The 14,737-nt window shown below is 48.0% G+C and overlaps 5 protein-coding genes across 5 annotated transcripts; 3 read left to right on the top strand and 2 right to left on the bottom strand.

Moving 5' to 3' along the window:
- Nucleotides 1-1,309: 1,309 nt before the first annotated feature.
- N7516_003378 (AAA family ATPase CDC6) lies at nucleotides 1,310-3,344 on the bottom strand (the record flags this gene model as incomplete). The annotated part of the gene is made up of 3 exons (XM_057216098.1): nucleotides 1,310-2,937; nucleotides 2,993-3,232; nucleotides 3,296-3,344. 3 exons carry the CDS (start codon nucleotides 3,342-3,344, stop codon nucleotides 1,310-1,312), a joined length of 1,917 nt encoding a protein of 638 aa, XP_057077981.1.
- A 572-nt stretch (nucleotides 3,345-3,916) lies between these two features.
- On the top strand, nucleotides 3,917-5,510 carry N7516_003377 (DNA-protein crosslink repair co-factor UBX5; the record flags this gene model as incomplete). The annotated part of the gene is made up of 2 exons (XM_057216097.1): nucleotides 3,917-4,376; nucleotides 4,435-5,510. The coding sequence occupies 2 exons, from the start codon at nucleotides 3,917-3,919 to the stop codon at nucleotides 5,508-5,510; spliced, it is 1,536 nt and encodes a 511-aa protein (XP_057077980.1).
- A 1,559-nt stretch (nucleotides 5,511-7,069) lies between these two features.
- N7516_003376 (STE20 family serine/threonine-protein kinase) lies at nucleotides 7,070-8,389 on the top strand (the record flags this gene model as incomplete). The annotated part of the gene is made up of 5 exons (XM_057216096.1): nucleotides 7,070-7,121; nucleotides 7,201-7,231; nucleotides 7,299-7,615; nucleotides 7,676-8,235; nucleotides 8,285-8,389. 5 exons carry the CDS (start codon nucleotides 7,070-7,072, stop codon nucleotides 8,387-8,389), a joined length of 1,065 nt encoding a protein of 354 aa, XP_057077979.1.
- Nucleotides 8,390-8,877: 488 nt separating this feature from the next.
- On the top strand, nucleotides 8,878-9,291 carry N7516_003375 (putative Ste20-like serine/threonine protein kinase; the record flags this gene model as incomplete). Its single annotated transcript, XM_057216095.1, has 1 exon — nucleotides 8,878-9,291. The coding sequence occupies one exon, from the start codon at nucleotides 8,878-8,880 to the stop codon at nucleotides 9,289-9,291; it is 414 nt and encodes a 137-aa protein (XP_057077978.1).
- Nucleotides 9,292-11,656: 2,365 nt separating this feature from the next.
- N7516_003374 (putative C6 transcription factor) lies at nucleotides 11,657-14,413 on the bottom strand (the record flags this gene model as incomplete). The annotated part of the gene is given in 4 exon segments (XM_057216094.1): nucleotides 11,657-12,479; nucleotides 12,539-13,955; nucleotides 13,972-14,088; nucleotides 14,215-14,413. 4 exon segments carry the CDS (start codon nucleotides 14,411-14,413, stop codon nucleotides 11,657-11,659), a joined length of 2,556 nt encoding a protein of 851 aa, XP_057077977.1.
- Nucleotides 14,414-14,737: the final 324 nt, after the last annotated feature.

The following is a 14,737-nucleotide window of genomic DNA, read 5'->3' as shown; positions in this document are numbered from 1 at the left end:
TACCCATTCTATTTTCTTCACCTGTGCATAATGCCCTTTTTTTTTCTCTTCTTATATTTCACCTTAGTTATACCCCTGGATTGATTTGGATATGGGCTCACTTGCATCATATCCACATCTTACTCTTCCATTCGGCTTTCCAAGGATGCGATTCTTTTTATTTTGATTATCTTGCTTCATTCAAAATTTCTCTACTCCTTGATACTTAATCAATTGATAATAATGATCTACGACAAGTTTAATTCAATCCCAGTAATTGTAATCAATTTAATGCTATTCACCAACTCTGCTCTATAAAAACCACATCAAAACCCCCTTCTCTTTCCACTGATCAATCTGGCTTCTTCCTGAATGGAGCCTTAGCCAGGGCATTTGCCTATCTCTTCCATATTGCCCGGTCCAATTTCACGAGTTCGAGCCCGAAATCCTCAACCAATGTTTCTACAGATGAGTCTTTATCCAAGGTCATCTTACTGTTACAACCTGCCCCTGGACTGGCGAGTTACAAACTAGGCCAAAAGACCACTATATCTGAGCATTACGCTCAGATAGACCAGGCTCCGATATATATAGTGCATGCCATGACAAGAAGGTCCTCGTGAGCCCTTGTGAGGGCCTCATTGAATAGGCATCGTCGTCAAGACTATACGATAAAACAGTTATTAATCAGCTATTTTATGTGACTGTAGTTATGTGTAATAATGGGCCCCTATTGATGGGCTCTAGGTTGGGTTGGGCCTTGGAGGTTGGGCCCATAGCCCACTGCTGGTTGGGCTTTAGGCCCAGGATCCAGGCCCATTTGTAGGCTTTGCAGAGGTCTACTATAGCCTACTCAAACAGGTTATTAAAGGTTAAACATAGAAAAGTCTATGCTTTTTTTACCACCTTGATGTACAACTAAAAAGACATGATAAGGCTGTATAAGCGGCTGAATTTTCTTATATACCTAGAGACAAAAACTGTGTTAGGGCTGTGAAAAAGATCTTTTTGGTTTTGATTTCATTGATCAAGTCATTTGTGTGTTTTTTATTATCTATTTTCAGTGTATGGGATCTCATGAATTCACACTGAGGAAGAGCAAGCACGGAAAGACAAAGGAAAGTTGACAACAAGGAAAGCCGTAATAAAAGACGCTAAAGATGATGAGACAAGGATATTAGAACTCCAAGATGAAAACTCCAAGAATGTTATACATGATAAAAATGCCCTTGCATGGATGGGACTCCGACGATGCAGTGATGAGGAATGGGAAACGAAAAGTGAAAGTTCGCCATGCTGTGTGGATGCAGTTAAGAAACAGGCAAGGGAATCATAGCCCCTCACCACGGAGAAGGCGCCGAAGGATTCCTTCACCAGGACCAGCAATCTGGCTCTCAATTTCCTGCTGGGAAACAAAGCAGACGAGACCTTGCTCGTCAAGGGCCTTGTGAGGAGTTGAAGGTGCATGGCCGGATTTTGAGGGTGTGCGGCGCAGATCTGTGCCACCTGCAACAGTTCCACCTCGGCCGCGACCCTGATATTCTCCAACCAAGCCCATGGTTTCCAAATTGCTGAGAACATCTTTGAACTCGGTAGAAGTTAAGGGGTGCAGAATGTTGTCATTGCGACATAGGGCACAATATGTATCAAATGCTTGCTTGATGGTGGGTGCCGATGTACGCGACTTGGAGGGCGTGCTTGGGACCTCAAACTGGCGGCGTTTTCGTTCAAGCGCAATCAGAGAGCAGACAGCGGCTTTTTGTTGCAAATTCAAACTTTGCAGTCTTTGAACAGTGCCTTGCCCGAAAGCTGCGGATGTGATCCGAGCAATGTGAGCGATGCTGGCTCTGGGTGCCGTGATGACTGTGTAGCTTGACATAGAGGTTGGCTTCGGAGCACTGCTGACTTTGGCAGGGGAAGACAAATTGGTGTTCTCTCCTAGTATCGAACCGTTCTCAGACTCCTTAGCTTGCTTATCTAACTTTTGGAATGTTTCCTGTTCAATGACGTCGATTGCCCGCTTGATCAACTCAAAGGCCTTGCGGAGATCACCTGTCTGTGAGGCTACCTTCTTGGAGCAAAGTTGGATGGCGGCCGGTTGAACAAAAGGGACCAGCTTTGGGTCAGATTCTGCCCCAGCAGGGAGCAATGAACGAAGACGATTGGTCATGACGTTTGCGATAGATGCAGCACTGTACGGCAAGAACGGCAGCAAGCGGGGCTTCAGGTTCTTCGCCTTTAACTGAGGGAGAGATCGGTCGGTCAAATCAAGGGCGTTAGCGATGCCAATCAGCATCAGCTTGGACTTGTTTTGCAATGACCACTCGAAAAGGGACTGCAAAACCCCCGAATCACCATTGAGCAAATGATCAATTTCGTCCAAAGTGACTAGGAACATATCTTTTCCTTTCTTAGATGGAATGAACGTAGATTTGAGGCGCTCTCCCTCGCTCTTCTTGAACATATCCGAGTCCTCGCAGAAATCTTGAATGAGTCTGCTGTAGACATCGCGAGAGATTCGCATGCTTGCGCAGTTCACATGCGAGACTTTGACATTAGAAAGGTCGAGATCTCCACACACTTCCTGGACCATGGCACTCTTTCCGGTTCCCGGGGGACCGCTGATATAGAGACACCCTCCTTTCCGAGACTCCACTCCTTCTGTGATAAAAGATACTAACTTTTCCCGCTCTGCATCGCGTCCCACTAAGCGTCCCGAGTTGGAGCCTCGTGCGAACAATTGTCTAGCTTGCGAATACACCGAGTTCGCAATTTTCGGAGTGGCACTCTGTCTGGGGGTCGGGGGAAGGTCGGCATGGCGAGGGGTGCGCGGTGTTACAGCCTTTGCGCCGACCTGCACTCGATGTCTAGGGGTGATAGGAGATTGCGGTAGATCATCCCGGAATCGCGATTTGGAAGGTGTCTTAAATTCAAACTCGATAGGTTTCGTAATTTCTTCTGCACATCCGATTAGCGCTGCCTCAAGCGCCACAACCCAAAATTTCCAACTTACCTTCCACTGGTTTTGAGACGGTGAAATGTGAATTGATCTTAACCGGAGATTTGAACTGGTCATCGCGCAAGGTATGTTTCGAAGCAACATTCTCCGACACTGGCTTGCTCTCGCCATTTTCTTGGTCGGATTGCTCGACTGTTTTCTTTACAGTTGACCTTGTTCGTCGTAAAGGGGTTGGAACGGTGTGAACCCGGGGAGCAACTGTTCGGCGCTTGCTCGCGGTTCGGACCGGCAATGCTAAAGAAAGCGGGTGAGAACTTGAAGATAAGGAGCAGGGGAAGGTGGGATGGATGATCTTACCTGAGTCCACATCACCACGAGTGCGCTTTCCTAGGACTGTTCCTGCCATGACTTGGAACACAACACAAAAAAAAAAGAATACAAGGTAGGAACAACGGACGCAGTTTCCTTAGGAGTTAAAAAAGAGGAATGTCAGGAAGGAAGGCCCAGAGCCCAGTTAGGAAGTGTAATTGGCAGCTCCACTACCTGGGGCCTTTCCACGCGCTGGACGCGTCGCGCGTCGAATTACGGCCGAGTATATCGACCACACGTGCAACCTTTTTCAAGTCTTAGTCAGCCGCGTCACTGTTCAGGTGGCCACCTCAGGTGTCGATGATCGTCTCATGTGCGTTTCGAATCGAGATGACGAAACTCTTTCAGCCTACGTGAAGCTGGACGTTCTTTTTCTTTCTCTAATTTTTCCCCCTTCATTCCTGTCAACCTCTTTTGTGGGACCCGTTGATCTTCTGGTTTGTAGTGGTTTGCATTAAATCTAGCTCCCCACATAGACACCTTCCGAGTCTTTACCCCATTTCATACTACGCCTAAGCTTTCAGTGGGTATCCAAAGTCAATCCTTTTCAATCTTTTTCTCTAACATTAAAGTCTTTCTCAAGGAACCTCCTTCGACACACGGCCCACCATGGATAACGACGTGGTAGCTCAGTTCACTGAAATTACCGGCTCCACGCCGGAGCTGGCCATACAGTACCTGCAGATCACCGAGTTCCAAATCGAGCAGGCCATGCAGCTTTACTTTGAAAGTGGAGGCGCACCCTTGACTGGTGAACCTTCTCGGCCTTCTCATCGGGCTGGGATCCCAGATGATTCCGAGGTGGTGAATATTGACTCGGACACTGATGACGATACTCCCCGACACACCGCCCTGCCAACATTCGATGACGACGAGGCTATGGCTCGACACCTTCAGGAGCAAATGTATGGTGGCCCGGGTGGCCCAGGTGGTCTAGATAATGAAGAAGAAGTGAGAGCGCCGATGGCGCGGACAACAGAGACTTTGGTGGGGCCCGAGGCGGACTATGACAGTAGTGAAGACATGCACGCCAATATTCTCAGCCAACTACGAGCTCGTGGAAGACCAGGTGGGTGCTATTTGTGTTTCCAAAATTTCCAATAACTTGAACTGACATTTTACTCTAGCTCGAGCCGGAATCTTCAACCAGCAAGAGTCATCTTCGATATGGACGGGCGACGATGACGCTCGTCGCGAAGCACTCTCTGCCGCTACTGGGGGCGCATCGGAAGCATCGTCTAAATCCAATATGCTCGCCGAAATGTACCGACCTCCCTTCGAAATCATGTCACGACTGTCATGGGATGTTGCGCGCGAGGAGGGGAAGGACACTGAGAAATGGCTGCTTGTCAATGTCCAGGATGCATCGGTCTTTGACTGTCAGGTCCTGAACCGCGATTTGTGGAAGGACCCTGGAGTGCAAGATACCATCAAGGAGCATTTCATTTTCCTGCAGTACTCGAAAGATGACCCCCGTGCATCTTCCTACCTCCAATACTACTTCCAGGGAAGCGACGTCCCCGACAATTATCCCCACATTGCTATTGTTGACCCTCGGACTGGTGAACAAATGAAGGTCTGGTCTGGACCGCCTTTGGTCAAGGCCGCCGACTTTCTTATGCAACTTCACGAATTCCTCGATCGCTACAGCTTGAACCGCAATGTGCGCAACCCTGTCGCTAAGCGCAAATCCGACAAGAAAGACAAGAGCATTGATGCCATGACCGAAGAGGAGATGATGGAGATGGCAATGAGGAACAGTCTTGGGGCCGCGGCGGAAGCTGGTCAGACGGTCGAAGACCCTGATGAGTTGACGCGCAGTACAGACAGTGTTAAGGGTAAGGGCCGGGCTACCGACGAGGAAGATGTCGTCATGGATGAACCGGAGCCAGCTGCCGAAGCTTCCCCATTCGTATCTATTCCCAGTGACCAACCACACACTGAACCTGCTGCGGACCCGGCCACAACTACTCGCATTCAGTTCCGACACCCGTCTGGCAGGGTCATTCGGCGCTTCTCACTGTCGGATCCTGTTCAGAGAATCTATGAATGGCTCAAGGCCGATCCTCCCTTGGAAGATAAGGCTGGTGTCGAGTTTGACCTGAATAGCATGGGGCGCAATCTCATTGATCAACTTACCACGAGCATTGAAGATGCAGGACTGAAGAATGGCACAGTGATGATTGGATATCTGGAAGAGTAATTCCTTTTAACTTTTTCCATATTTCAGTCTTATCATCACGCTACAATGTTTCTGAATTTCTGCGAGGCGTTGATGGAAATGAATTGGATCCCGTGGGATCTCACCTTTATTCCCAAGCTGGTTTTCGTCATTCCCGGGAATATCATTCAGTCTAGCAGGCTCTCTAGTTGCCATTGCCAACCTTGAGATCTAGATGTGAGAGTATACATAGTACCAAAGCTTGCTTGGAAGCATGCAATGAATCATGATAATCAAAATAGAGAAAAAAGGTAGTCATGAGTATGGAGGAAAACTGATCAAATTACATACGTAGAGAGCTATTCTACAGATTGGCTTAAGGATAAAGGAATATTTAAAGGATGAGCTTGATCAACCAGAAACATAGTATAAGCTCCCAAATATCCAAAGCTGCCTAAATGAAATATGAGAGAATGTGAGATGGTAGTATTATAAGATAGGGCCCTAACTAGTTGGTTTGATGTTCCCAATAAGGATACATACATAGGCACATAGCTCTTTGTATTGTGTCACGGGTGCTTTTCGTGCCCTAGTTTAGTGTATCTCTATCGTTATTATGGTTCTACCTACATAGGTATGTCTTTCGATCAAACTATCCAACTATATAATTAAAGTTATAGTGTGTTCTATAGTGTGTTCTATGTCGTAGACTCTATTCACCAATATAGCGACATCCTCTTCGAACTATATAACCCCAGAACGTAGCAACCTTGGAAATTTACAAGTTTACTTCCACGGTTCTATTTACACAACACAATCTCTCCTTCATTAATCAATAATTATACTAGAAGTTTAAGCCCCAATATGTTCCCATTCGTATTATTCCCGTCTAACAAAGGCAGAATTTGTAGTTAGAATGGTGAGCCTACTTGGAGTAAAGAAACATATATGGATTTACATTGCAACTCTTGATATCTAGTCCATTTAAACCTTCTTAAATCTGAAACCCAAGTCTCAGATCATTGTATAACTATAGTCTTGTTAATGGAAAGCCATAGATACACCGCCCCAAGATAAGCGGCGGCAAAATAAGCCCCCCGCGTCGATAAACAAGCAAGGGCAGCTTACAACATAGGATATCCCTGAGAAGACTAGGGAGTGAGATGAGTTGATCGTAACGTGAAGAGTATGCCACAAACGATCTCGAATTCCACGATCACCCTCGCCGCGCCTGCTCCGGTTGAACAATTGTCTTTGTTTACCGGTTGAACTTCTTATCAACTGTGAGCACCCTAACGAATAACACCATCTCTTTTCTTCATTCTCTCCTTTTGCGGCCCTGAAATCTTGCAATCCTGGAAGACATTCCACAGATCTTATCTAATCGAATCAGATTGATCGGATAGGATCGTTATTTCATCTCCTAGAAACCATCCCGAGTCCACTTCCGAGGACCGTCACGTACAGGCCCAACCCCACACTCCATCCTTGTGATAAGCGACTGCCGGTCGTGAATCTGACAATTCACCATTAGCCCTCGATACATCCAAGCTTGTTTCATGTCCATATTAGTCCTCCGCCGACTTGGATAAACCGCCAAAATGCCGCCTCCCATCGACCCGGAAACTATTTACACTAAACAAACTTGCATCGGTAGGTTTTTTTTTTCAATACTTCGACTTTGACGGGTTATGGGCTTCATGTGGTTGCTGACCATTTCGTGATTTCGTAGGCGGTGGAAGCTTCGGTAAGGTGTTCAAAGGGTAAGTCGAGGACCTTCCATATCAACGTCTTGGTTCAACAAACAGCTGACCCAAATCGGACAATTAGTCTAGATAGACGCACTGGAGAGTCAGTGGCTATCAAAATCATTGACGTCGAGAATGCTGAGGACGATGTCGACGATATCATCAAGGAGATTGCGATTTTGTCCGAGCTGAAGTCTCCCTATGTTACCAAGTATCATGGCTCATACCTGAAGGGGTCCAACCTGTGGATCATCATGGAGTTCTGCGCTGGTGGTAGTTGCCACGGTATCTTGCGACCTGGGGTGATCCACGAGGAGTACATTGCCATTATTCTGAGGGAGCTTCTGCGCGGGCTGGACTATCTCCACAGTGACCAGAAGCTGCACCGAGACATCAAAGGTACGAAGACCTCAATTGGTTGGAACGGCGATGCGCACAGACTAACAATTTTGATTGCAGCTGCCAACATTCTTCTCAGCGCGAGTGGTCAAGTTAAGTTGGCGGACTTTGGCGTGTCGGGACAACTGTCGGCAACAATGACCAAGAAGAATACCTTCGTAGGCACTCCGTTCTGGATGGCTCCCGAAGTCATCAAGCAATCTGGATACGATTACAAGGCCGATATTTGGTCCTTGGGTATTACGGCAATTGAACTGGCCTGTGGTGATCCTCCGTATGCCGACATTCACCCAATGAAGGTGCTGTTCTTGATTCCCAAGAACCCGCCCCCCACCTTGGTAGGCGATTTTAGTAAGCCTTTCAAGCAGTTTGTTGAATTGTGCTTGCGCCGAGACCCTAAGGAGCGGCCATCAGCCAAGGAGCTCCTTGAGCATCCGTTCGTGAAGCGTGCCAAAAGAACAACCTACCTAACAGAACTCATTGAGCGCGCAGAGCGTTGGCAAATAACTCATCGGGGTCAAGACGACGAGGACGAATATGATGATTATGACGATAGGGAAGCCGATCAAACAGCAAATGCCAGAACCCAGGAAAAAGAAGACCTTTGGGATTTCGGGACCGTTCGTCCTGTGGGAAAATCAGCTGCCCCCCCATTGCGCCCTATGAAAGGCTCTGACACCAACGCGCGAACAAATGAGACAGAGGAGTGGGATTTGTGTGATGCGGCACCCCGACAAGCCGGAGCACCCCAACCCCCGTCGCACGCTCAAGTAACCCCAGCAAACCCTGCTTTTAATGCTTCTCCCACCAAAACCCCTCTTCCTCCCTCTGCTCCGTCTTCCCCTCTCAAGCAACGCCCCTCCCAGACCGCATTTCCTTCACGCAAAGTTGTGTCTCCGGTGGTTAGCAAACCTGCAGTAGACAGCCCTCCCCCGAGAGGATTGGACGAACAATACGCACAAGCAGCGCCTCACTACGCTGGAAAAATTGATACTGCTTCTTCAGCCAAACCTAGCTCCGCGGTCAGTAACCAGGGCACCCCTGTCAAACAACTCTCCAGCATTCCCCTCCACCACCAGTACCGCACCCCATCCGGTCAAATTGTGCAAAAGCCAGCTCCACCTTCTCGTACTGCCGCTGATCCTCTGGGAAATCAGCCACAATCTCCGCGCATCCCTCAGATCGCTCTCCCAAGGCTTACAGACCCACTGCAACACGCAAAGCCTGTTTCTGGACTCAAGTCCAAGCGCGCACCAGCAAACATGGATGACCGTGGTATCCCCCACCGCTCCACCCCTCCCACCCCCACTTCCAGCGACCACAAGCGTCCCGCCCGACCTCTCCCTGAGCCTGAGCGCGCAACCGCATGTGGAACTGTGATTCTCCCGGCCCTCCGTGCAGCCATGGACCGCCGCCGCAACCATCTCGTCCGTCTCGAACCCGGACGCAACCCTAACGACCCCCCGGCTACCCCAGAAGAAGAAAAGGACTTCGACCGCAGCGTCCGCATCCACCATGGTCTGGAGAAGGTTGCTGAAGACATCGCTCGAGCTTTCAACAGCCTCCACCACTGGGATATGGAGAGTCCTGTTGATATGGGAGGTGGTGTTGATGCTGTTCTCGACGCGTTCCTCGAGGAGGTCCTCTTCCGATTGCAGCCCCGTAACAACGCGTAATGGACGCGTTGAGCTTTTGTTTGAGTAGAAATGAGTGTTCTCAATGGAGTTAGGCCTGTACTTCGCGTTGTTTCACTCCTTGCCTTCTTTGTTTCTTGAGGCCTTGGTCTCCTTCCTCTACTTTCATGTATGTTATGTGTGGGAGTTAACGCTTCCAATGAAACTCCCGCCTCTGTCCTCAGTTCTCACTCTCATCTGTAGTACTAGTGAATGATTATTATGATCTCGCCTAAGCTCCCAGCAAATGGAGCTCACTGATTAGGGCCCGTATTAGAGGATCAACTGCCGATACTCATATTATCTGGTCTTCTCTTCTTTTTGGCTAATTTCTCACACTAGGCATTTCAAACTGCATGCTTTATTCAGATAAGATGATAAAATGATGCCATAGTGAGATTTAGAAAGAATCTCCACTTTACAACCATGAAAAGACATTCTAAAGAGGTACCTCGGTTGTCTCTTGAGAGCTTATAAAACTGACACTTCCCGGTATTTTTACTCTTTGTCTTCGCCATATCATAACTGAGCTGATCATTGTTCACGACTTCACCCTTGAACAACTCCCATACTTTGATCGTCGGTTTCTTGTGTGTCGAAGACGACAGGAACACCTTGTCTTCATCTTCGAAACAGTCTTCATCGAGGACATCTTCTACATACTATGTATTTCTTTCTTCGTTCTAGGCATCGTAGTCTGTGTCATTTTTGTTTGGGCTCACAAGCTTGTCTACTTAACCTATTCAAACTCATTGAGATTCCTTAAGTCCAACTAAAATAAAATGTTATCCTCAACTCAAACCAACGAGAAAGAAAGAAAGCCACATATGTAAAATGAGAATAAGTGATAGGTACCTCCTCTAGTCTTCGAGTTGTGAATTGCCCAGACCCAGAGCCCGCTTATGCCACTCCTATTTCAATGGGCAAGATTGAAGGCCGTATGGTGGGTTATGTGGAGAGACAAGACAGAGAAATTAGATGGATGTGCTAGAGGCAGATGTTCTAGTTGGTGCATAAAGAATGTAACTAGGTATGGATGTACCCATGGACACTATGGTGTGTTCCAAGGTTGCACTAAAGTCTCTTTCAAGTAAGGTTGTTTTAAGTGGGTAATTTAAGTGGGTCAGTGGTCACGTGAAAGGGGATTTATGTTAAGGTTATTCCTAGCAATAATCATAGTGTAGTAGTTTAAGAGCAATGTCAAACTTGCAAGTTTGTCATCTTAATGAAGCATAGGCCTAGGTTTGATTCCCCTTGGAACCATAGTTCGCAGTTAGATGGCCATTTGGCCGATGTACCGCTGGAAATCACCACCTCCTCCTCTTTTTTCTTTTATAATATCGGACATGGCTAAAAAAGAGAACAGAGGAAATGAGCATACAAGCTTTAGCTCATTTACCTAAATACTTGGCGAGGGGAAAATAAACGAAGTTATGAATTTTTCTACACAGCCCGGGTGCAGTTAGGACGGAACGTCAAACTTGCATATCACAATGGTCTTCTTGTCCGCTTACATGAGAAACAATGCATCCGCTTATAAGTTCAAGACCTGAGCATCCATAAGTGATCTATACCAGGGCGGAATTCCCCCTGAAACTTGCTGGGAAGCACACCGGCTTCCTTCTCAGACATTTCCAGGCGATGAATGTCTATATGATTTAGTTCTCACTTTGGTCCATTCCTCCCATATCTGTGCCCCTGCGAGTGAGTGGATGGATATAAGTCTCTGAAAGCGAGACAATATTTTTTTTCTTGATTTTCCACAGACATTTGGTGTTTGAATCGAACTGTAGGCGGAAGGAATCAATGAACTTGACGGAGAATGTGAAACTGGTGGAAGGGCGTAAATCGGTAACCGATTTGTGTTGAGTTTCACTGACTGATCAGCAGATTTCCTACACAAATTAGCACAGGCATAAAACCCTCAAATTGAGTCGACTTTACCAAGAAGGGAGCTGTGAAGATGAGGATGCAAAGTTCACCCACAGAGGGCCGTGGGGCAAGGAAAGTCCCATGACAGTGAAAAGCGGCGTGGATTTACATCCTAGTATCCGCTACTAGCCGTTAATTCCATACCCCCTCATTGCGTGCTCTGTAAAATCCAAGCCAATCTCAATGCCCGAAGAGAGAAAAGGATCCGAGGTGCACTCAATAGTGAGCGCACATTCCAAGACGGTGATAAGCCTTCTTTGTTGAGTTTACAGAATTATCTGTATGCCAGGGTCGTTCAGCTGAACCAATACCGTGTGAAGCGTACGGACTGCGATCGGTCTTCACATGACTTCGGTGTTCGCCGGAGATGAACGATTTCGTCGGTATTTAAGCAAGAAGCGACTAAAAGGGCGCAAACGAGAAGGAGGAAGTGCCACTAGGACGGTCGAAACAGCCAATCAGTCTCCGGCGTCGGAATCAAGTAGTTTGTGATGTTGAATTCATTCGCATTGGAGTGATGACCACCATCATCTACCGGCCCAGTTGGAGGCACGGGGCCAGCATCCGTCAAGCCATGGATCGACATCGGATTTGGCATAGACTCTGGTATTTCCAAATGAGACGGAGTAGAAGTAGACAAGTCAGGAGCCCGAGTGGGAGGAACACGGGGAACATTGAAGAAACCAAAAACATCGAGGTACTCGAGTTCGTTGGGGGCGAAGCTGCGGGTGGGCATTGTCGAGAGGGGCGGCTGGGGCTGGTGGCTCTCACCAATGCCATTGTCGGCAGGTGATTCACGTGGTTGACGCGAGATCAAAAAATCAAGATCAAACGCACAGCGACGCATATCGGCGAGAATCTTGACTGTTGATGGCGTGGATCGTTCGCCATCCATGGCGATGGATTGCTGATACTCGTTGTACTCGTCCAGGACGCGTTGAAGGATGCTGCTGTATCGCTCGGCAACTTTCCAATATTTTCCTAACTGGAATAGAGTATCCACGAAAAAGATGATATCGGGGCTGACGGTATGTGCAATGGTTGAGCCGTGGACGAGGAGTAAGCGTGCCGAGACCCAGAGAGTGAAGGCGAATGGTGGGCCCATCTTGTCTAGCATGGTGTGCTCTACAACGAACCTTGTTACTGATAGAATGTTTTCGACAGCTAGTAGGCATCGCTGGCTGGCGCTGTATGAGGGCGTGAAGATTGGAGATCGGGTTGTCGGGTATGCCGCTGAGGAGTGCAGACGAATCACAGCTCTAGAGTAATTGGCGCGTTAATCGCTAGGAACATAAAGATGAAGATGTGGCCTACTCACGTTTGGTAGGTTGCATGTAATTGCACCCAGTCACTGTGCAGAGCCCGGCCATTCTTGGGCCCACTGAAGAGGCGGGACGAGTTCTCATAGGCATATTCCGCCGGGAGATTGAACTCCCAGGATGTAAGCTCGCTGTCGAGTTTGCGATAGGTAGCCTGCCATTCCGCGACATCGGAGAGTGCTCCGATATCCACGGGCCGCTTCAAGAACAGGTGAATCCGCGAGAGAATACCCAAGATTTCAATATAGAGACCGAAAGACCCAACATTCTCGGCTTTTGTGAGATAATCCGCGCGGTCGCTGGAACACTGGAACCACCGCGTCTCAACGGGCTGATTCTTCATAAAATAATCATCCTTGCAAGGAAGTTTGCGGTCGATATCTCTGTCGTCCAAGGCGAAGTTGAACGCAGTCGCCAGGGTGGAATATCGATCCAGCAGGTAGACCATCCAGAACAAACGACGTCTACTCTCATCCTCAATCCAAGAGTCTGGCTCCGAAAGAGTGACAGCCCTCAGAGTATAGATTGAGGGGTAGAGGGGGTTGATAAGAGAAGACTTTGATTCCACGGCTAACCCTAGCTGAACTACAGATCGGGTAATCAGGGCAAGGAGCTTCCAACCCGGTGGACCATTGGACGATCCAACCAGATCAAGAGCTAAAATCACAAGTGCCTGAAGTGCCTTGACGGAAGAATTTTCTAGGCCATACAGGACGACCTTTTGTTTGGACGAGTCGTGATAGCGCTTTCTGTTCTGGTCATTAAGCCTGTTGTCGGAGGAAAAACGCAGAGTTGTTGCCACAATTGCATACAACACCATTCGGTCTGCCTCGTCTAGTGGCGTTGGACCAAAAAAGGTATCCAGGGTTGTTCGCCGGTGGAGGATTGGGCACCAGGAATTGATATGTTCGAAATAGAGATCTACCAAAGCATAGAGCAAATCATATGGTGGCAGATCTAGATCAGGATTAGCAAGAGATTGCTCTTGGTTTGAGTATATGTTGACGGGAACCTTCAAAGAGGATTCGTTTCCTGTGTAATCGTGATGTGCGTTTTGGGTATGTAACAACTGGCCACCAGCTGACACCGTTGACATGTCATGTTGTAGATGATTATGTGACGCATTCCTCACAGAGCCGTCTGATGGACTGTTGGTAGACACATCCGCGCGGCGTGAGGGTAGAGTAACAGCAGACCCAGGATCGTTGAAGTACAGGGCCGTACTAGGACTAGGCCCGTGGACTGCTGACGGCTCGGATGGAGAGCTATATGAAAGAGGCCCGGTTTGAGGTAACCCGTGACCCACCGAAGACTGGCTTTGCAACATATGCATCTCGATAAGCCGAGCTTGCGATTGGATAATGTCTTCCAATCGATCTGGGGCACGAGTGAGACATGAAATAGACGACGAGCAGACTGTATAGCAACGTACCAAGTCTTTGTTCTAACTCCTTTCCATAGCCAGCTCTCAGCCCAGGCTTCTTTCGTTCTCTATATTCACATAGTTGGCCATTTCGGGTACACCAGCCACAGCTCGGTTGTACTCGGTCTGGGTTGGTCAATATTAGAAACGGAGTGTCTCCCTAGGGTTTTTTTTTACAGCATACCACATTTAACCTTTCTCTGCTTGCATAGTTCACATCTTGGTAGAATTAGTTCCGGTTACATTTCATACAAACGGTAAGCCGAGGTGATTCAGGTACGCACGAGACAGTGAGGGGGCGTTTTCGCTTCAAGGCTCTTGTGGAGCCATTGAGTCCAACATGATCGTTATCAGAATCGGAGGAATACTCTGCACTCTGATCTCGGTTTAAATCGCCGAATTGCTGATTGGAGGACGGGGACTCCTGGGCGAGAAGCGCAGTGTTCGGCATTTTGATTTAGCGAGATAGCAATTCGCCCTATCAGGGACCGAGCATGGTGTAAAACTGCTTCACGGTGGGATGTCCAAATAGGCTGGGATAGTCTGGTATATTGTTTTCAGACAGAGGGAGCCTTGGAATGTTCTCCACGATAGTCAGTATTGAACCCGAGGGAAAAAGAGAAAGCAGAAACAGAAATGGTCGGACTCGTGGAGCTAAGGCCTCAGGCAGAAACCGGGGTCCCCCGCATTCTCTCCGCTTTTGGAATCTCCCGATGCTTCGATATCTTCTATTTCTATTTCTTCTATTTCTTTGATATTTAATCAGAAGTCAATA

Source organism: Penicillium verrucosum, assembly GCF_028828655.1.
Source record: "Penicillium verrucosum strain IBT 35672 chromosome Unknown utg000001l_segment0_segment0, whole genome shotgun sequence".
Lineage (NCBI taxonomy): Eukaryota > Fungi > Ascomycota > Eurotiomycetes > Eurotiales > Aspergillaceae > Penicillium > Penicillium verrucosum.
The sequence above is the reverse complement of the archived record's forward strand: the minus strand, read 5'-3'. Positions and strand labels throughout refer to the sequence as shown.